Genomic DNA, 21,699 nt, shown 5'->3' with positions numbered 1-21,699 from the left:
TGAAACAGGAAAAATATCTCGAATTACAAAGCGTGACGAGGCGGCTGTGCGACTGCGGGGACAGGTTTCATGCATGTGTCTATAGGACGTTGTGCAGATTAGGGGTAGTTTCCATGCAAGCTTTAGTCTGTGAAGACTGATACATTGTAACAAACACGGGAGGGAGGATACTTCAGAACATGGCAAACAAAAGGTTTTCTAGACTGGATAAAAGTAACAAATCTTCAGCTTTCAGGTGTATGGACTAGTAAGTTATCAACCTGGTGATAGACTTCATTCCACTTATATTTTTACCATCTCTGCTTGCTGTATCTGAATGGAAGCAATCCATCTTTACATTGATACTCCAGCTGCACAGATGTACTTTGTTCATTGTTTTCATTAAAGTGAATGGAGCAGAGACGCTCACAATTGAAACAGACACAGACTACATCCAGTGCTGTGTATTATCCTTAGAGAGATGTATACTTATATCTAACACTTCTGTGCTCTCTGCAGGCAGTGTTATGTATTGTCCCTGGAGAGATGGGTAATCATACAGCTGTGTATGTTGTTAGTAGCAGCAGGACTGTGATATATGGATTTATGTTCCAGGATTGTAGCTTTTCCAAGTGCACTAGAAATGTGTCCACAGTGCTCTCTCCAGCCCGTGTTGGGCATTATCCCTGGAAAATGTGTGAGCATGACTGTGAAATGTAGCTTCTGTGCACTGGATGTGCGTCGTAACACTGCTGTGTTCTGTACACTGAACTAATTCTCCCCTCAGTACAATATTATTGCTTTTACTCATAGAAGAGGGGATTAAAGCAGTGTCAAGTAGAGAGCACAGAGCATTGCAGTGTGAGAAGATGTCTTGAGTACCCTTGAGTATATCGGTCCTGTTGCATAGCCAGCAGTATGATTACACATCTTTTCAGGGACAATATCTAACACTGGCTCCAAAGAGCACAGAACACAGCAGTGTGAGGATTCGCCAATTACATTACCCCAGTGTACTTAAGTCGGACTGAGCTGCACGGCTCCAGTGTCACTGCAGTCGGCAGGTTTGGACCCTACTGGTCTCCCGGATATCACTGACCCTAGTGAATATAGTGAGACTTCTATAACGCATTGTCCAGATTTCTTTATTGCCCTCCGATGCTTTCATACACGGCAGCGTTACACACAGCACTGTTCATCCAGTTCCTCCTGGTGCCATTACAGTGCAGGCTGTCTCGGACCAAGTGTATTGGGTATCTGTGAATATACATGGACATAGTAGGAAGATTACATCTGGATACTCTCACCCCTGGTCATTGTGTAGAGTCTTAGGAAATGGGCTGCGCTCTGATGTAATGGGTTACAAGTGAAGGTGGCTGATTGCAACCTTTCCTGGTTACCTCCTCGTTGTAAACAAGGAAGCCGCTGGCGTTACGAGCGAGGAGGAAGTCTCCTTGTGTAAGTTACTACATTCCTCTAGTAATCAGGAACTCCGCTTCCCCTTTAAGAGAGGGTGGCGCTGTTTATCATACTTTGATACTTTGTTACTTTCCACTTGCGATTATTACAGGGAGAAATTGATACATATTAACCACCAGGACATACACCCAGTCCTTAAAGGACCAGGCCCTCCGTTACATCTGGATACATTGTGTAACAATTGCAGCTGGTTAGTAAACGGATCCTTTGCATGTTTCACGTTCCCGTCATCTGCATCCGTGCTATTTGCATTTCCCTCTCTGCCCTTTCCGGTGTTCCCTGGGGCTGACATGACAGCAGAGGGTTAATGTCGGGCGCTGACCTCCCCTCTGAGTCTCTCTTGCGCTTTGGTGCAGGATAAAAATTCTTTTCCGTTGACGTAAAATAGATTCCCATCGTCAGGATCTGGCGGTTGCTTCATCATACTTTCCAGGAATGGCTCTGTCAGATCACAAGCTGCTGGATGAGGGGAGGACGAGGGGCTGCTTAAATCCCACACCCAAATCTCTATAGACAACATCTAGAAGAGTGGACCCCACAGAAATATTAAGCCGCTCTCTATGGGAGACTTCAGAATATTTATATTTAGCCATTGACATGGCACACTGTGACGAAACATGAGCTGGACTAGATGGGAATAATCCTTTTACATGCAGGAGTTTTAAGGTAACCCTGCATCCTCCTATAAAAGGGATCTTTTATGTCAGTATAAGTTGGTGGCCCTGGAAAACCTTTTAAATCGCTGTGGTCAAAGCTCTCATTTTCTGTATGTTAGTAGCAGCAGGGCTGTCACATATGGATTTATATTCCAGGATTGAAGCATCTCTAAGTGCACTGTGCCTGTGCCCTCACACTGCTGTGCTCTCTTCAGTCAGTGTTGGGTATTGTCCCTGGAGAGATGTGTAATCAGACCTCACACTGCTGTGCTCTGTGCACTCCATTTGATTTATCCAAGTAATACCCCTACTCTAAATGCTTTAGCCGGTCCCTTGTTGACTACTACAAGGCTTGTACATCACCTGTCTCCGGCTGTGAAGTGAACCTCCTGGTGACTGAGGCATGTAGTCCCACACTAGTCCCATGGAGGGTGTGTAGCAGGACTAGGATAACCTTAAACGGCTACTTCTTAGGGGTCTAAGGTCAGGGCTTAGGTCATAGCTTGGTCAGACTGACAATTGCAGTGGAGTATAATGTTCTGGTTGGGGTGAATCTTTGGCCCCCTATGTTTTTACATTCTGTCACCTTCTGCACATTGCTGCATCTCACATGCCAGTCCTGTGCCCTCTGTAGTCACTGCCTCAGAGACCCCTCAAACAATACATGGGCCGTGCTTCCTGCAGTCACACAGAGAGCAGGGAGGGAGCCCCTGACCCCGGCCTCTACTTCCTATCAGATGTGCAGAGCCCAAAATCAAGAATGTAACTCAGGATAAGTAATGTCATGTATGTGCCCAGTGACTGCACCAGCAGCAGAATAGTGAGTGCAGCTCTGGAGTATTATATAGGATGTAACTCAGGATAAGTAATGTCATGTATGTACATAGTGAGTGCAGCTCTGGAGTATAATACAGGATGTAACTCAGGATCAGTACAGGATAAGTAATGCCATTTATGTACACAGTGACTGCACCAGCAGCAGAATAGTGAGTGCAGCTCTGGGGTATAATACAGGATGTAACTCAGGATCAGTACAGGATAAGTAATGTCATGTATGTACACAGTGACTGCCCCAGCAGCAGAATAGTGAGTGCAGCTCTGGGGTATAATACAGGCTGTAACTCAGGATCAGTACAGGATCAGTAATGTCATGTGTGTACACAGTGACTGCACCAGCAGCAGAATAGTGAGTGCAGCTCTGGAGTATAATACAGGATGTAACTCGGGGTCAGTACAGGATAAGTAATGTCATGTGTGTACACAGTGACTGCACCAACAGCAGAATAGTGAGTGCCACTCTGGAGGATACTGCATCTTTCAGATTTGGCAATGCAGAATTTAGCATGTTGTGTGATTTCTCCGGTCCACAAATACAATCCGTTCTGAGGTTTTGGCAGTCCTGGTGAGTATTTGGGGAATGATTAGATGATATGGAGTTTGTGTATAATCTGCTCTTATCTGGGATTAGCGCAGTAATTCTCATCCAAACAAAATGAAAAATGTAGCGAATGGCTGACAATGTAACCATGCACGTTAGTAGCTGCTGTTAGTGGCCGGTGGTGACCTCTTCTGGTGGTCCTTGTCCTCAGTTTTTACTCTTTGTATCCTCAGGGGAGCTGTGTAATCTCATCACGCTGGACGTAGCCCACAATCAGTTGGAGCACCTACCGAAAGAGATCGGCAACTGCACCCAGATCACCAACCTGGACCTGCAGCACAACGAGCTCCTGGACCTGCCTGAGACAATAGGTAAGAAGACCCCCAGGGGGCGCTGCATGTTTTTACAAGAGGCATATTTGTGCTGACACTTTACACAGTTCTCATTCATATTTCATACTGTGTCCACACATCCTACACAGAGGTATCAACGTGGTTACTCTTAAAGGTATTTTTCAGTTTTATGTAATTAAAGGAGCAGCAGGGCTGTGAAATATGGATTTATATTACAGGTTTGTAGCTTCTCCAAGTGCACTGGGTGTGTCCTCACACTGCTGTGCTTTCTGCATCCAATGTACTGGCCCTTGAGAGATGTGTAATCATAACTTTATGTATGTTAGTAGCAGGAGGACTGTGAAATATGGATTTGTATTTCGGGGGGCATATCCTCGCACTGCTTTGCTCACTGCATCGTACTACTCTACAGTCCCTACCCTCTGTTCTGAACGACTCTGTATTATCCAGCCTGAATCCCGCTGTATCTTTTACTTAAATTGGAGTGGCTGCAGATTAACTCATTGCATAGAGCAAAGTACTATTCGAAGCTACAATCCTGCAATCTAAAACAATATATCACAGTTCTGCATCTACTAACAACATACAGTGTTATGATCTCTCCAGGGTCAATACCTACTATTGACTGCAGAGAGTACAGAGCACAGAAGTGTGAGGACACTTGGAGAAGCTATAATCCTGGTATTTAAACACCTATATCACAATCCTGCTGCTACTAACGACGTACAAGGGGGCAATACATAACACTGGCTGCAGAGAGCCCGGTCCTCTCCTTCCTTCGTAGAGGAGTGACAACATGACTGTGGTTTCCATAGTGTCACAACCCTGTATTTTAGTAAATGATGATCCTGCGGTTGAGTCATGTGGCTGCAGAGAGAAGCAGTAAAATGTCTCTAGTGCTGCGTTACAGTGTGTCAGTACAGTGATACTATAGCTACATCCCCACACCGGTTGTGTTGTCTTCACCCATTTCTTGCATTGTGATCCCCTCTCGGTCGCACTGCTGAGGATTTGTTACAAAGCAAAAGGGTAATCCACCTCCTGGCTGCATGCGTAGATGGCCTGAGAACACAGCGTAAACGTTGCGGCATCTTTGATGTAAAGGGAGAAAGAAACAGTGACTGCAGATGGAGCACAAAGTATAACGGACCTACGCGTTTCACCATCTCCTAGATCACGATTAAGCCTTGATGGCGATACTCATAGGTCTGTTATACCTGGTGCTCCATCTGTTTTCCCTGGTATGTTTTTATCGACATCCATTAAGATGCCATGAAGTTTACCTTACAAGTGCTGGATACTTGGTTTGCTCTGAGTATTTGTTACAATGTACCAGTATAGGCTACATCCAAATGGTCAGTCTATAGTCCGGAATAGATGAGACTTGTGATGTAGCAGAGAGTATAAGGCACATGACCCACTGGGTGTCCCCTTTGTGTATTTTGAACTGCTTTGCATTTTTTCCCATGATGCATTGCTGAGTCTCCTCATTGAGAGCCAGTACCTCTCCTTTCAGCTGTCCTGTACCCTCCTCAAGTGCTAATTTGGTGTATGAACTCCAAAATATCTGCCGGGCACATCATTTGGGATAGGGCACCAGGGCCACATGACAAGATGAGGTCATGTTGTCTTACAATTTCCTGTCAAGGAGGTGTGGCCTAGTGGAAGGTGGTTGGCTTAATGTCCTCCTTTGCGCTAAAGTTTGCCAGATTTTGCCAGATAAATGCTGTAAATTCCAATGATGCATCGGCTTTATCACCTCGTAACGCTGTTGCATCTGACTTCACAGGATGAATAGATCTGCCCCCTTAAATTCTTGACCATACTTTTTGCTTGCTGTCAATGAATGAGAACACCTGTTTTGCAGGCAGTCCTGCTGTCAAATCCAATGTGATCCAACTGTAACAAGTGGTCAACAGCAGAGACTTTAGGGTACATTCACACGCGGTATGCCTGCCGTGCGGTGACCCCTCCTCCCTCCATAGAGACTAGCGGCACATGGCCGCATACTCGCCGAAAGATAGAGCATGCTCTATCTTTTTGCGGTGTGCGGCCCGAATCGGTGGCACACATATGTGGCACCGTATCTGCGCCGCGCCGCTATTACAATCTATGGAGACGTACATGCGGCTGCAAATTTGCGGCCGCAAGTACGTCCACGCAGACGGCCATGTGAATGAGCCCTTATGCTGTAGTTTGTACATTGGACTGTGTTTATACAATGTAGCAAACTAGCAGAGTGACGTGCAGCGGCTGCTCATGTTTTTAGCTCACAGAGCATTGTCTGGTCTGGATGCCCTGGAAGCAAACCCTCAGCTGAGAGCAAGACTGCCTATGTATAGGATTTAGAGTTGGTGGCTTTCTTGACAATGCTCTGTGAGCTAGATGGTCTGGAAACCAAGCATATACAATGTTAGAAAACTGGCATTGAGTTGGATTTGACTCTTAAAGCATTGTCTAGATTGGATACAGACTGCAGACCCTGTACATAGCGAGTCCTGGTCTCAGATGAGAAGTGGAGACAATTGTATCTAGTCTAGACAATGCTCTGTGAGCTGAACAGTCTGGACACCAGAGCACGCATCACATTATTTTGTGCAGTGCTGGTCCCATTTTCTGCATTCTGTGTACACCAGACTGATACACTGTAACAAACTAGACAGGATACAATTGTCTGTATCAAAACTAGCTGTATACAAAGTTACTGCCTCTGCCTTTCACCAGGAGTGTTCTCATTCACTGACAGCAAGCCGTGCTTTATAAGACGATGCCAGGAGTGGAAGCCCTTCATGTACTTGACTTCAATCTCCTACTAACCCTCCGGTGTATCATAGGCTCCGCCCCACATGTCACCTCTTCCCGGATGCACTGATCACGCTTATTATCCGTATTAGTGGCATCCGGGGGTTTTGATGTCTTCATGTTGGGGCAGATGGACCCTCCGAGGAGCTCCACACATTGTTACTTGCGTTCTTGGGTGTTACATATTTAATAAGCTATAAGTGCAGCGCGGACATTAACCCTTAATATACTCTACACTGATGGAACCCCTTGAAGCACCATGTGGGAAGACGGGTTTTTTATATGCTAACAAGCAAACCTTATTGACCAGCACAGCCTGCAATCTGAAATTGGCACTGATCAGTCTCCTGCATCTCGATCAATATGGATTTGTATGTACAGTACTTACCTCTCCCCTCTGTTACATCCCTTAGGAAACCTCTCCAGCCTGAACCGCCTCGGACTGCGATACAACCGCCTGTCGGCAATACCACGGTCCTTGGCAAAATGCAGCGAGCTGGACGAGTTGAACCTGGAGAATAACAATATATCCACTCTGCCAGAGGTGAGGTTATCCACCAGCAGAATAGTGAGTGCAGCTCTGGAGTATAATACAGGATGTAACTCAGGATCAGTACAGGATAAGTAATGTCATGTATGTACACAGTGACTGCACCACCAGCAGAATAGTGAGTGCAGCTCTGGAGTATAATACAGGATGTAACTCAGGATCAGTACAGGATAAATAGTCATGTCTGTACACAGTGACTGCACCACCAGCAGAATAGTGAGTGCAGCTCTGGAGTATAATACAGGATGTAACTCAGGATCAGTACAGGATAAATAGTCATGTCTGTACACAGTGACTACACCAGCAGCAGAATAGTGAGTGCAGCTCTGGAGTATAATACAGGATGTAACTCAGGATCAGTACAGGATAAATAGTCATGTCTGTACACAGTGACTACACCAGCAGCAGAATAGTGAGGGCAGCTCTGGAGTAATGCTGAAGCAGTAATGTCGTGTATGTACCTAATGCAACCTCCCTCTATATATTGTATATGTGATGCTATCTCCCTGTTGCTGGTTTCCATACGTGGTTGGGGTGATGTTATTATGGGTTATTATATTTCCCGCTTTTGCTCCGGTAGAGCTGTTACTGTCAACACAGGGAGTAGAATTTTCTGCAAATGGCTTCATAAATTAGTCATGATTGCAGCAATTGCCAATAATTCCTCCGCTCTGTAAACACGCCCTGACGCTGGATCCGCTGTGCAGTCGGTCGTGGAGCCGCTGTTCCTCCTCGTCTTCACGCTGCAGGCTTAACACTTTAGCCATTAAACATACAGTATTCAGTATTTAGTGTCTCTGAACTGTACAGCAGTTATGGGGTTAAATTCTAGCGTTTCCACATTCCTCTTACAGGTGAGGCTGAAAGAGGTGTATATACTTAGGGGATTAAAGGGTTAACTGGAATTTGACATGAAAGTTAGCATATAAGCCAAGGTCACCCTGCAGATTTGGTGGGGGGTGGGGGATGTTCTATGTATTGCTGTCCATCCACTTTAACCAGTCATTGGTGGGAGGTGTCAGTTTTATTCTTAAAGGGGAGTTAGTTTGTACCCCCTTAATAGAAATTACTATGCAATGTGTGACCTGTGCCCAAGGCAGAAAAGCGGGAGGTTCCCCTCAACCAGAAGTCATTGCTTAAACTAAATCCTAAAGTAGCAAAGCCTCAGCTGTAAAGTGTTAGGTTTGTTTTGGGTAGAAGAGGTAAGGGTTCTATTCCCTGCTAGCAAGCAGAGGTCTATGAAATGTTGAGGGACACTATAGTGGTTATGATGCTCACTATAGTGAAGGGCTTGGCTTGCAGTATACGCTACTCGTCCTGCTCCTCCCCTTGTTATACAGCTGAGGGTTTGTCACAATGTATGTGAGTTATACAGCTGCCTAGGACCACCACCATACACTGCGTGCAGTCTACATGGTCCTATCTGCTGACTGTTTCCCCCATAACACTTGTGTTTAACCCTTTCCCCTATTTCTCTTCCGCAGGGCCTCCTTTCTAGCCTGGTGAAGGTGACCAGCCTGACCCTGGCCCGGAACTGTTTCCAGTCTTACCCCGTCGGTGGACCCTCCCAGTTTTCCACTATTTACTCCCTCAATATGGAGCATAATCGCATTAATAAAATCCCATTTGGAATTTTCTCCAGAGCTAAAGTGTTAAGTAAACTGAACATGAAGGTGAGTGCCTGACGACACGGGAGCTGTCACTTCTTACTCCAATATAGAGAAAGTCCTGATCCTGGAGGTCCAGGGACTGGGGAAACCCTGTGTCTGCTCCCTCTGTATATAGTAATTTGTCCCAGGTTCTAATCATCCTCTGATCCTGGAGGTCCAGGGACTGGGGAAACCCTGTGCCTGCTCCCTCTGTATATAGTCATCTGTCCCAGGTTCTAATCATCCTCCCATCCTCTTTGTGTACAAAGTATAATTTGAAAAAGTTCTGAAGACCCTTTTACAAAATCCTGCACATTCGAGGCCTTGTATGGACCTGTCAATAAGACAGAATATCAAATATTTAGCCGAAATGTTGCTGATCGTCAAAGTAACATCAGGGTCTCTGCAATGTACAGGATGGAGGGGTTTAACCATTAGGACCCCATATTATTTTATGCTCCCTCCAAACCCATCAGTCCCATAGAAGTGAATGCATTAGCCCTGCACGTGGAATCCCACATCCTCCTTCTGGTTGTGGGCAGGTGGGGGTCCGAGGGGTGGTCACTATGCTCTACATCCACTATCCGTGACTATGCTCCATTCTGTCCTTCCAGGATGGATTCCAGAATGGATTCCAGCAGTCAGACACCCACAAATCAGAAAGATCTTCCCTAATCTATTCCCTTCCCTAAAGTTCTGGACTCTCTTAGGGACGGGGACTGCATTATCACAGAGGGTCCCCTGGACACAGTGTATGGCCTCACAGAATACCTGAGAACTTGCATGTACTGTATTGTGTTGTCTTCTCACTATATGGCAGTATATATTTTGGAGCTTCCTCCGGGACGAGGAGGATTGCAGATGTGTGTGATACATGAAGCTTTTGCTTTATTCATGACCGTTCCTCCTTATTCTCCTTCAGGACAATCAGTTGACGTCTTTGCCCCTGGACTTTGGGACGTGGACCAGTATGGTGGAGCTGAACCTGGCTACTAACCAGTTGACCAAGATCCCGGAGGATGTCTCTGGTTTGGTCTCTATTGAGGTAAGCAGCGGAGGGTTCCCTCACCCGTTGCTGCAGTAAACATAGTCGTGGTGGTCTTCTGACATGGCTACATATTTCTTGCAGGTCTTAATCTTGTCAAACAATCTGTTAAAGAAACTTCCGCATGGGATCGGAAATCTACGTAAACTACGGGAGTTGGATCTGGAGGAGAACAAATTGGAGTCTCTGCCGAATGAGATCGCCTACCTAAAGGACCTACAGGTAAGGGCAGGGTCACACAAGCGCATTCAATCCATCAACTACGGATCATGTGTCGGCCATGTTTCCCAAGCTGATCGCAGCCCCTCACTCCCTTTCCATGCTCCTATAAGACGATCACTTGTAATCATGTCTTCAGTATAATCGTCCATTGAGAAGTCAGGGACTCGCAGCAGCATAGATAACCGTACTGCAAGAGGAACAAGGCCACACATTGGGTCCAGTCCTCTAAATATGGCAGGCACTGTCTGGACTGAATCTGTCTGAAGCTCATCTCAGGCTTGTTTTTTTTGTTCAACACTTATTGGTTCCAGCACCTATTTTCTGGGCCCCTCACTCATTGTAAATGCTTTATTCCTACCAGAAACTGGTTCTGACAAACAACCAGCTGACAACTTTACCAAGAGGGATCGGCCACTTGACAAATCTGACGCACCTTGGTCTGGGGGAAAATCTTTTGTCGCATCTTCCAGAGGAAATAGGTGAGTAGCTACTGCAGGCAGTCCTATTTAACACCACAGATAACTGTGATAACCTGGTTTACAAAACATATAGTAGATTTTACCTGCAGTCCTATGTAACACCACAGATAACACGGTGATATCTCTCTGAGTACAGATCATGTAGTAGATGTGTCCAGCAGTCCTATGTAACACCACAGATAACACTGATAAATCTGAATACAGATCTTGTAGTAGATGTGTCCTGCAGTCCTATGTAACAGCACATATGGTGTTCTCTTCCTCCAGGTACATTGGAGAACCTAGAGGAGCTGTATCTGAACGACAACCCTAACCTCCACGGTCTGCCCTTCGAGCTCGCCCTGTGCAGCAAGCTGTCAATCATGAGTATCGAGAACTGTCCCCTAAGTCACCTCCCCCCGCAGATTGTGGCCGGGGGTCCCTCCTTTATCATCCAGTTCCTAAAAATGCAAGGTCCTTATCGTGCCATGGTGTAATAATGCAAGTCCCATACACTGTACAAAGCGCATTCATTCATGTGGTGTGGCTGTATACGTCTGTATCAGGACGATACAGATCGATACGTTTCTATAAATATATATATATACGAGATATGTACATGTCATGGATTTAATAAGACTGCATTATGTGTTTTTTGCTAATAGAGGAATCATAGCCATTAGATTTTTTTTATTACGTAAGAGAATATCAATTGCTTGTTGGATTTTTTTTGTTGCTGAATTTGGTGTAATTTTTTTGTACATATATATATATTATTTGTTGTTTTTTGTTTGTTTTTTTTTTTTTTAAGTTCATTGTTTTCTGCACGGTTTTTAGAGTCTTTCTTCTTCTTTGTTACTATTGGAGCCCCACCCCATCCCCCTAGAAAACAAATTCTAAAACCTATGCGCCGGATCCTCTATACTTTTCCTTGTTTACAGCCGGGGTGAATCACTCAATCATTTTTGTTTTACCACAATTTGCTCCATGTTTTTATTTGCTTCGCAGTGGAATCGGTTCAGTCAGTGATTTACACGATATTCTGTTGACCCGAAGCAAGTGCCCCACCTCAATTCTACTACTGCTCCCCCCTTTTCTAACAATTCCTAATGCGCTACGCCCCCGCTCTACATATCGGATAAGGAATCGTCGTCATTATAGATTTGGACCCATTTGTTCTGATGAAATGTAGTTATATGTTAGTCCTGGCCCATTTCACAAGGTCTGTAACAGATTACAAACCCCTTGTCCTGTGGTCTAATCTATTTGTCTGCTCTTTGTGCTAGCGTACATTAGGTAGTTAGCCAGAAGTAGGGGAGGGTGGATCCTGACTACGGTGGTAGGTTTGTAGTCTGTTTCCATGGAGCCTGTTGCAAATTTCTTTGTTTTATATACAGTATGAGACAAATTGTTATGAAATGTGGATGTAACCTGTATAATGGGGCAGAGCACGGTGTAGTCCAGTTGTAAGGTACAACAAGGGGCTTATTGGCGTCTACAGATTTAGTTTTGGACATGTTTTTCTTATGTCCTGCTGATTACAGGCCGTGATTGTCACATGATCCACTGTACGTTCTCTAGAGATTCCAGATCTAAAGAATCATTGATACTGATCAGTGGATTTATGCAGCTTATTCCTCAGCAGGTGGGACCACACAGACTGCAGCAAGTGTTGTGTATTGTCCCTGGAGAGATGTGTAGCAGCAGAACTATCAAACATGGATTTATATTCCAGGATTGTAGTATCTTCAAGTGCACTGGCAGCTTGTCCTCACACCGCTGTGCTCTGTGCAGACATTGTCAGGTAATGTCCCTGGAGAGATGTTTAATCAGACCATTGTGATAGTTGTTTGTAGCAGCAGAAATGTCAAACATGGATTTATTTTCCAGGATTGTATCTTCAAATGCACTGGGGGGGGGGGGGGGGTCCTCACACTGCTGTGCTCGCTGTAGCCAGGCTAATATATTGTCCCTGGAAAGACCTGTGATCAGACCTTTGTGTATGGAAGTAGCAGCAGGACTGTGAAGTATTTATTTTCCAGTATTGTAGCTTCTCCACGGGGGATGTGTTTTTCCTTTGCTCCTAGTGAAAAGCCTGCTATGAGCACAGCAGTGTGTGCACACGTCCCCAGTGCACTTGGAGATTCTACACTCCTGTAATATAAATCCACATATCGCAGTCCTGCTGCTACTAACAACATACACAGAGGTCTGATTACACAACTCTCCAGATGACACTCGCTGCTGTCTGTATGGTCACACCTGCTGACGGGTTCCTACCATATCTACTACTCCTGTGCCTCATAATTTGCTGTGATATTACGTTGTGTTTTTAGGTGGTCATGTGATGGATGGTTAAAAATGTCATGGGAAGTCATTGAATGTTTCCTAATTAAACTATGGCTGCTATATGTCCAGGAACGGCCCTCCACCTGTGTACAGTTTTTATCTAGTATTACAGCTCTGTCATTTTTACTTTAATGCGGTTGAGATGCAATCCCACCCACATCCTGTGCACAGGTGGGGCGCTATTCTAAGAAAGATGCCCTGTATTCAGAACTCTAAAGGGAAAGTCCAGACACATGTTGGATCTGTGTTGCCTGTACGTATATCACCATATTTTCACTGTAAGCCTGGAGACTGCGGAGCTGTCCGGAGATCAGTGGCGGCCTCCAGAGTCAGTTGTCCTAGTCATTGGCTCCTGCTGCAGTTCACACCATAGAGAAAGAGACTGGTTAGTAACTATCCTATAACTGTAATGTAAGTGATGACATCATTGAAATTATCCTCCAGATATCTTGTTTTTTCCCCCCTACTTTTTGTAACAATCTCCCACTTCTCAGACCCATTAGTTGCTGAAAGCTTCAGGAAGTGTGACGCTAAGTGCTCATTAGTGGCGGTAAAGTGCTGCACAGGAAGCGGGTCACATGTCTACTCGGCTGGGCTGTATTTTGGAGTCTTTATCCAGGGACCCACCACCATCTCGTTAATGATGTGTGTGTTTGTTAGATGAAGGTGGGTTTTATAGGGCGAAGTTTACACATTGGAAGCGTGGAAAGGGTTAATGTTGCAATATTTTTTTTTTTTTTTTTTTTGCCCAATCTATAAAAACGGGCTGGGCCGTGCCACATATTACAGTGTTGATGGAACTTGTCTTAAAATCGGCACAGTTTCTGCATCGGTGTTCCGTAAAGTTGAGTGCCAATGCAAGTTCCACACTTAAAGGGATTGTCCAGGGTAAAAATATTGAGAATCAGAGGGGTAAGGAGTGGGTAGCACCCCCACAGATACTCTCAACAGCTAATCAGAATATCTGATCTATGAGGGGGCTCAGGGTGTTGATGCTCCATCTATCTGATATTGAGGATCTATATTTATTTTTCCTCTTTCCACAAATTGTAATTCACCAAATTTGGGAAAGTTGGGTGACTACCACTGTGGGGCAGTAATAGTTTACAGACATACTGAGTATTTTTATGACTTTTTCCTTGTTGCCAAAATGATCCTGTAAAATGCAGCAGTGAGTTCAGATCTCGGGGGTGCTGACCTCTTTTGTGGTTTTCCTTTCTTTGTGCCATTGAGTCCATTGATAGCCAAGTTCCAGCCCCTGAGTGCCAGTGGTATCCACATCAACCCAATGCCAAAACCTAGAGCCTCAATCTCCTACCTGTTTCTGGGAGTTGTATTGGCTGGCCACATACTAATGAACACCACCCTAGACCTTTGTCCCTTACTAATTACCCGGTCTGTAGTTGCAGAGTTCTGCTCTGAGGGTCACTGCCCGCTCCTATATCCTCCAGTGTTTGTGCCATTTCCCGTGCCAATGGTGTCCACTATAATGAATCTGAAACAATGTCACAGCCTTGTACCGATTGTTGCCTTGATATGTGTCCGTTACAACCCCTGAGCAGCAGGTCATGACACCGCCACCCCTGGTCCCCGCCCCTGAGGATAAAGTGCAAGCATGGTCCTCTATACACAGGGCAGTAAGAGGGGCACATAATGGCTCCTTATCCTCAACCGTGCAACAAATATCCGATCTCCTCTTACCTATAGTAAATTACCCAAAATATCTACAGCTGATTCACACTGGTTGAATGTCTGTGTAAGGCTACATTTACACGATGTATGCCCGCCGTACCGTAGTACGGCGGGCATACATCGGCGCTGCGGAGAGGAGCAGGGGATGAGCGCTGCTCACCCCCGCCCCTCTCCATAGGGATTTACAGTGCACGGCGCCGTAATACAGGAAAAGATAGGACATGTCCTATCTTTTCCCGTGCTACGGAGCCGTGCGGTGCCGCACGTGTGCTGCACCGTACCGCTCCCGTACAGGGCCGTGAGCCCATAGGAGTGTATGGGGGACGTATATCGGCCATATATACGTCCCCCATACATGTGTGTGAATGTAGCCTAAGACATAACCCGCTGTCAGTATCTCATATGGAACATAAAGATTTATCCAATCACTCTAAATTTCAATTAGAATTGTAAAAGGTAACTTCATTTTATTCCCAAATAATTAACAAAGGAAAATAGACCCCCGTATGTATAGCTACAAACAGAGAATCATGGGTTATATATAGAATGAATCTACATAATTTTCTCAGTCTGTTAGGATCCGTACAGGATAAGTAACATCACGTCTTGAGTTACATCTTGTATTATACTACAGAGTTGCATTCACTATTCTGCTGGTGCCGTCATTGTGTACATACACAACATTATTTATCCTGTACTGATCATATATGATCATGTATGTGACTCCAGCTGCAGAATGGTGAATGCAGCTCTGGGGTATAATACAGGATGTAACTCAGGATCAGTACAGGATAAGTAATGTCATGTATGTACACAGTGACTGCACCAGCAGCAGAATAGTGAGTGCAGCTCTGGGGTATAATACAGGATGTAACTCAGGATCAGTACAGGATAAGTAATGTCATGTATGTACACAGTGACTGCACCACCAGCAGAATAGTGAGTGCAGCTCTGGAGTATAATACAGGATGTAACTCAGGATCAGTACAGGATAAGTAATGTCATGTATGTGCACAGTGAGTGCAGCTCTGGCGGTTAGTTTTCTGTAGCTACATTCTATATATAAATCTACTTCCCATCCGTCATGGTCTGTGATATAATAAGCTCTTGTTTAGTAAAGGGATGTACCTTCCTCTTGGTGAGTTGCCTGGACAGTCCATTATCAGTAGATTTTTATACTTCCTTCTATTATGGGTTTTTGTTCTCTTATTTTCTCTGGATACTTTGGTTGCCGATTATCCTGACATTTGCCCCCTCTTTCCAGTTCTGTGTGTAATGGGGGTTACATCCAGCAGAGGGGGTAGTATTCTGCCCTCTGGACACAGCTCCTATTGCCTCTCTGCTTTTGCCTCCATTGTCTTTACGCCCCTGGGATGCACCTGACCCCCTCCAGGGGACGACACATTGACTTCTCTGATGGCAGACATTTGCACTTTTTTACGTTTGCCTCCCTCTTAATCATTGTATATATAAATGTCAGCAAGTATCAAATAAAACATGTTCCAACTGTGCTCTGTGTCTCCTCTTATTTTGGGAAGGGGTGAATGGAGACCTACAGGTCCACATACAATCCCATCATGCAGCTCTACAGTCATGGCCATAAGTTTTGAGAATGATACAAATGTTAATTTTTACAAAGTCTCCTGCATCAGGTTTTATAATGGCAATTTGCATATACTCCAGACTGTTATAAAGAGTCATCAGCTTAACAGCAATTAATTGCAAAGTCGAGATTTGCTGAGAAAATGAACTTTTCCCCCAAAACACATTTCAACTTCATTGCAGGCGCCTTAAAAGGAGAAGCTAACATGGTGTCAGTGATTGCTCCAGTAACACAGGTAAGACACTTTAAAAGGAGGCTGGTACTTGGTATAATCGTTTCTCTTCTGTTAACCATGGTTATCTCTAAAGAAACTCGTGCAGTCATCATTGCACTGCACAAAACTGGCCTAACAGGGAAGAGTATCGCAGCTAGAAAGATTGCACCTCAGTCAACAATCCATCGCAACATCAAGGAATTCAAGGAGAGCGGTTCCATTGTTGCCAAAAAGGCTCCAGGGCACCCAAGAAGGACCAGCAAGCGCCAGGACCGTCTCTTAAAAGTGTTTCAGCTTGGGGATGGGGCTGCCAGCAGTGCAGAGCTTGCCGAGGAATGGCAGCAGGCAGGTGTGAGGGCATCTGCACGCACTGTGAGACTGCAGAGACTCTTGGAGCAAGGCCTGGTGTCCAGGAGGGAAGCAAAGAAGCCACTTCTCTCCAGAAAGAACATCAGGGACAGACTGATATTCTGCAAAAGGTACAGGGAGTGGACTGCTGAGGACTGGGGGAAAGTCATTTTCTCTGATGAATCCCCTTTCCGATTGTTTGGAACATTTGGAAAACAGCTTGTTCGGAGAAGACAAGGTGAGCGATACCACCAGTCTTGTCTCATGCCACCTGTAAAGCCTCCTGCAACCATTCATGTGTGGGGCGGCTTCTCAGCCAAGGGAATCGGCTCTCTCACAGTCTTACCTAAAAACACATCCATGAATAAAGAATGGGACCAGAATGTCCTCCAAGAGCAACTTCTCCCAACCGTCCAGGAGCAGTTTGGTGATCAACAATGCCTTCTCCGGCATGATGGAGCACCTTGCCATAGAGCAAAGGGATAAGTAAATGGTTCAGGGAACAAAACAGAGAGATTTTGGGTCCATGGCCTGGAAACTCCCCAGATCTTTCTCCCATTGAGAACTTGTGGTGAATCAAGAAACGAGTGGACAAACAAAAACCAACAAATTGTGACAAGATGCAGCATTGATTGTGCAGGAATGGACGGCGATCAGTCAGGATTTGGTCCAGAAGGTGATTGAGAGCTGCCAGGGAGAATTGCAGAGGTCCTGAAGAAGAAGGGTCACACTGCAAATATTGACTTGCTGCAGTAACTCATTGTAACTGTCTATAAAAGCTTCTGTTCCTCATAATATGATTGCACTTGTATTTCTGTATGTGATAAAAACATCTGACAAACCAGAGGGCAACAAATCATGTGAAAATATAATATTTGTGTCATTCTCAAAACTTATGGCCATGACTGTAATATTATATACTCAATTGGTGTAGCATTTATTATATATATATTACACACACACACACCTTCATTTGCAACTATCATACTTCATAGTTTGAGTGACTGTCGCCTCCTGCTGGTTCAGTGTCTGCACTATATTTGATACTTTGCAGTGCGTAAAACTTACATTTGCAACAGTCTCCCACAATCCCTTCTATAAGACAGTGGTGCAATATGGGGACTCAACTATTGCTGTATAGCCTGCTAATGGCTGTGCCTTAGAGGTTGTCCAGTATTAGGAGAACATGCCACACTTGGCCCTTGCTCTAGTATCACAGATCAGTCATATTTTGTTTTCTGGAGCCAAGTTGCAATACCAGACACAACCTTGAGACACATGTGGCGCTGTTTATGAAGGTAGACATCTGTTTTTTCTAAATCTGGTCAATCTCTTTAATAAACAGGTATGCAGATTTTGATGCTGTTTTTAAATCTGAAGTGGATAATGAGATGGGACAGGGAGCCGCTGGATATCCTATGCCGGTCCTTTTACATATCTGTATAATGCATATATTGACTGCTAATCATATCTAAGAGTTAATGTTTGTAGCAGCAGGACTTTATGGGTTTATATTCCAGGATTGTAGCTTCTTTAAGTACTCTTTCGGCGTCTCCTCACACTGCATTGCTCTGTGCAATGAATTGTTTTCATAGTATCTCACCTGTGGTTTAAGTGATTGCTTGCAACAGATGGGAGTTGTTGCATAGCCGTTACATTCAGAGAGCATAGAGCCTCCCTCAGCCCATAAACTAAAATCCTGGATTATAAAATATATCACAGTCCTGCAGCTACTAAAAACTTACACCAGGTTATAATTGCACATCTCTCTGTGTTAGGATTAACATGCCTAACACTGGCTACAGTCTGGTCACACCTGAGGACTGGTTCAGAATTCGGGTAGTGCCCCCTACAGACTATTGACCAGGAGACTAAAATAATTGGTCAGTAGGAATGGATATGGCTTCTACCTGACTGGAGCAGGAGCAATGGTTCTGCAGGTAAGAAGTGAATGCAGCCATGTTTGTTCAGCATTGGGACCTGTATTCTCAGCGCCACCTAGAGGCTGACCTTCCATACAAATATCATCAACTCCCTGGAGGTAGGTGACACATTGGGGTACTTGTACCTTTGTTTTGGCTTGTGCTTTTTTTTTTTCATGACACATTAGCCTGAATAAGGCCTATGGTGAAGTACAACCATCTATGGAGGATGGGGAGGAGTACAAGCCTTGTAGTGTAATACAGTCTATGGAGGATGGGGGGAGTACATTCTGCATTAAATGCACATTAAGTAGGTTAGTACTCTTGGGATGAATGTAATTTTACCAATGTACAAGGCATTCATAGTATCATAGTTTATACAGTTGAATAAAGACACATGTCCATCAAGTACAACCAAGGAAAGAATGGATAGGATAAGGAAGGGATTTGGGGGAAACTATTTTATATAACATCAAATAACCATCAATGTTATTTAGGTGTAAAGAGGCATCTAGGCCCTTCTTGAAGCTCTCTGCTGTCCCTGCTGTGACTAGCGCCTGAGCTTGGCTTTTCCACAGATTTAACAGTTCACCCAGGCGACAGGGCTTCTTTACTGTGAGATTTAAACCTTGTTTTCTCCAGACAGAGACAGTGCCCCCTCCAACCATTCATATATTTATATAAATTAATCATGTCGCCTCTTTTACAGACTAAATAAATCTAGTTATTTTAATCTTTCATCATAACTGAGACCCTCCATACCCCTTATCATTTTTGTGGCTCTTCATTGAACCCTCTCCAGCTCCAGGGCATCCTTTTTATGGACCGGAGCCCAGTGGCGGCATATTCCAGGTGAGGCCGAACCAGTGCCTTGTACAGTAGTAATATTACATCCCTATTCCAAGAGTCCAGACTATTTTTGATATATTACAAGATCTTTCTGGCTTTAGAGGCAGCTGATTGACATTGTATTGTTATTTAATTTATAATCTACCAGTCACCCAGGTCCTTCTCAATGAGGACTCTCCCAGATTTACTGGCCCAAGGGCATATGTTGCATGTGGATTATTAGACCCATGGTGCATAACCTTACATACCTTACATAACACTGTTTGTCCAAGTCGCCCTGCGACTACACGGGTTATTGTCCTCTACAAAAATACAGTGCTATTAATTCCTAACTCTATATCATTAATCATTGGTTTGGCCTAATCTGGAATATGCCTTCGTTGTCCCATCTCAGAACTGCTCAGAATACAAAGTGCTACAAAAATTGAGGGTCTCCGTTATGAGGAAAGATTACAACAACTCGATTTATTTAGTCTTGAAGTGAGACTACTAAGGGAGGGGAATGATTAATATATACATGCATGGCCCAAACAAAAAAATATGGTGTAAAATTGTTCCAGGTTAAATTGAATTGAAAGACAAGGAGGCGCTGTCTGCATCTGGAGGTAAAATTTAATCACCAAAGGCGACACAAAGCTTCTCTACGGTAAGAACTGTGAATCTGTGGAATAGCTGAGCTCAGGAGCAGAGCACAGTAGAGAGGAGCTACAAGAAGGGTCAAGATGGCTTTGACATCAAAATAACATTGATAGTTGTGGTTAATATACAAAGAGCTTTAATAATTCAGTATTTTCTTATGTGCCAGCAAACATAGGAGCAGTATTATAGTAGTTATATTCCTGTACATAGGGGGCAGTATTATTGTAGATATATTTCTGTACATAAGGGGCAGTATTATAGTAGTTATATTCTTGTACATAGGGGGCAGTATTATAGTAGTAATATTCCTGTACATAGGGGGCAGTATTATAGTAGTTATGTTCCTGTACATATGGGTAGTATTATAGTAGTTATATTCTTGTACATAGGGGCAGTATTATAGTAGTTATATTCCTGTACATAGTGGGCAGTATTATAGTAGTTATATTCTTGTATATAAGGGGAAGTATTATAGTAGTTATATTCCTGTACATAGTGGGCAGTATTATAGTAGTTATATTCTTGTATATAAGGGGAAGTATTATAATAGTTATATTCTTGTACATAGGGGGCAGTATTATAGTAGTTATATTCTTGTACATAGGGGGCAGTATTATAGTAGTTGTATTCTTGTACATGGGGGGCAGTATTATAGTAGTTGTATTCTTGTACATGGGGGGGCAGTATTATAGTAGTTGTTTTCTTGTACATGGGTGGGCAGTATTATAGTAGTTGTATTCTTGTACATGGGGGGCAGTATTATAGTAGTTGTATTCTTGTACATGGGTGGGCCGTATTATAGTAGTTGTATTCTTGTACATGGGGGGCAGTATTAGTAGTTATATTTAGAATATATTATATAGTTGTTTACGCTGTAGATCTTGTGATCGATTAGCTGTATTTGTTATGGTTATGTGGTCAGTGCTATGTACAATATAGACTCTCTAGATGTTGGCTTCTGACAGTTGCTATGGCTGTTGCTGGGATGCTGTATACTTCTATGTATATTAGATAAACAGATTAGTGATAAGGTTCTGTCTTTGCACGCATTCTCCTCCATATCATCCTTCATGTATGGACCCTAGATGTTGACCTGTATGAAGAACTGGATGATGAACAAGGCTGCAGCTCTACAATCACATCTGTGAAAGCGGGTCTGCTACATCATGGAGAGAATACAATGTAAGATAAATAGAATATATCCACAGACCATCCATTCTAAACATCTACCTATTGTTGTATGTACCCAGAGCAGCTGTGACCGATTGAAGGACTCCACCAGTCTAGTACATAAAGACAGTATTATGTTAGTAATATTTAACACTGCCCCCCATGTACAAGAATATAACTACTAAAATACTGCCCCCCTCCTCCTATGTACAAGAATATAACTACTAAAATACTGCCCCCCCCCCCCATGTACAGGAATATAACTACTAAAATACTGCCCCCCTCCTCCTATGTACAAGAATACACCTACTATAATACTGCCCCCTATGCACAAGAATATAA

General features: G+C 44.0%; 1 protein-coding gene across 1 annotated transcript in view; it reads left to right on the top strand.

Moving 5' to 3' along the window:
* SHOC2 (SHOC2 leucine rich repeat scaffold protein) overlaps positions 1-16,123 on the top strand; it is a 29,979-nt gene extending 13,856 nt beyond the window's left edge. Inside the window, exons 3-9 of the mRNA XM_072129592.1 lie at positions 3,726-3,863; positions 7,061-7,191; positions 8,682-8,870; positions 9,769-9,891; positions 9,976-10,113; positions 10,475-10,592; positions 10,860-16,123. Of these exons, the coding sequence (XP_071985693.1) occupies positions 3,726-3,863; positions 7,061-7,191; positions 8,682-8,870; positions 9,769-9,891; positions 9,976-10,113; positions 10,475-10,592; positions 10,860-11,068 (1,046 nt within the window). The 3' untranslated portion in view covers positions 11,069-16,123. The remainder of the gene's footprint in view (positions 1-3,725; positions 3,864-7,060; positions 7,192-8,681; positions 8,871-9,768; positions 9,892-9,975; positions 10,114-10,474; positions 10,593-10,859) is intronic.
* The last annotated feature ends 5,576 nt before the right edge of the window (positions 16,124-21,699 follow it).

This window comes from Engystomops pustulosus, chromosome 11 (genome assembly GCF_040894005.1).
Source record: "Engystomops pustulosus chromosome 11, aEngPut4.maternal, whole genome shotgun sequence".
Classification (NCBI taxonomy): Eukaryota; Metazoa; Chordata; class Amphibia; order Anura; family Leptodactylidae; genus Engystomops; species Engystomops pustulosus.
The sequence above is the reverse complement of the archived record's forward strand: the minus strand, read 5'-3'. Positions and strand labels throughout refer to the sequence as shown.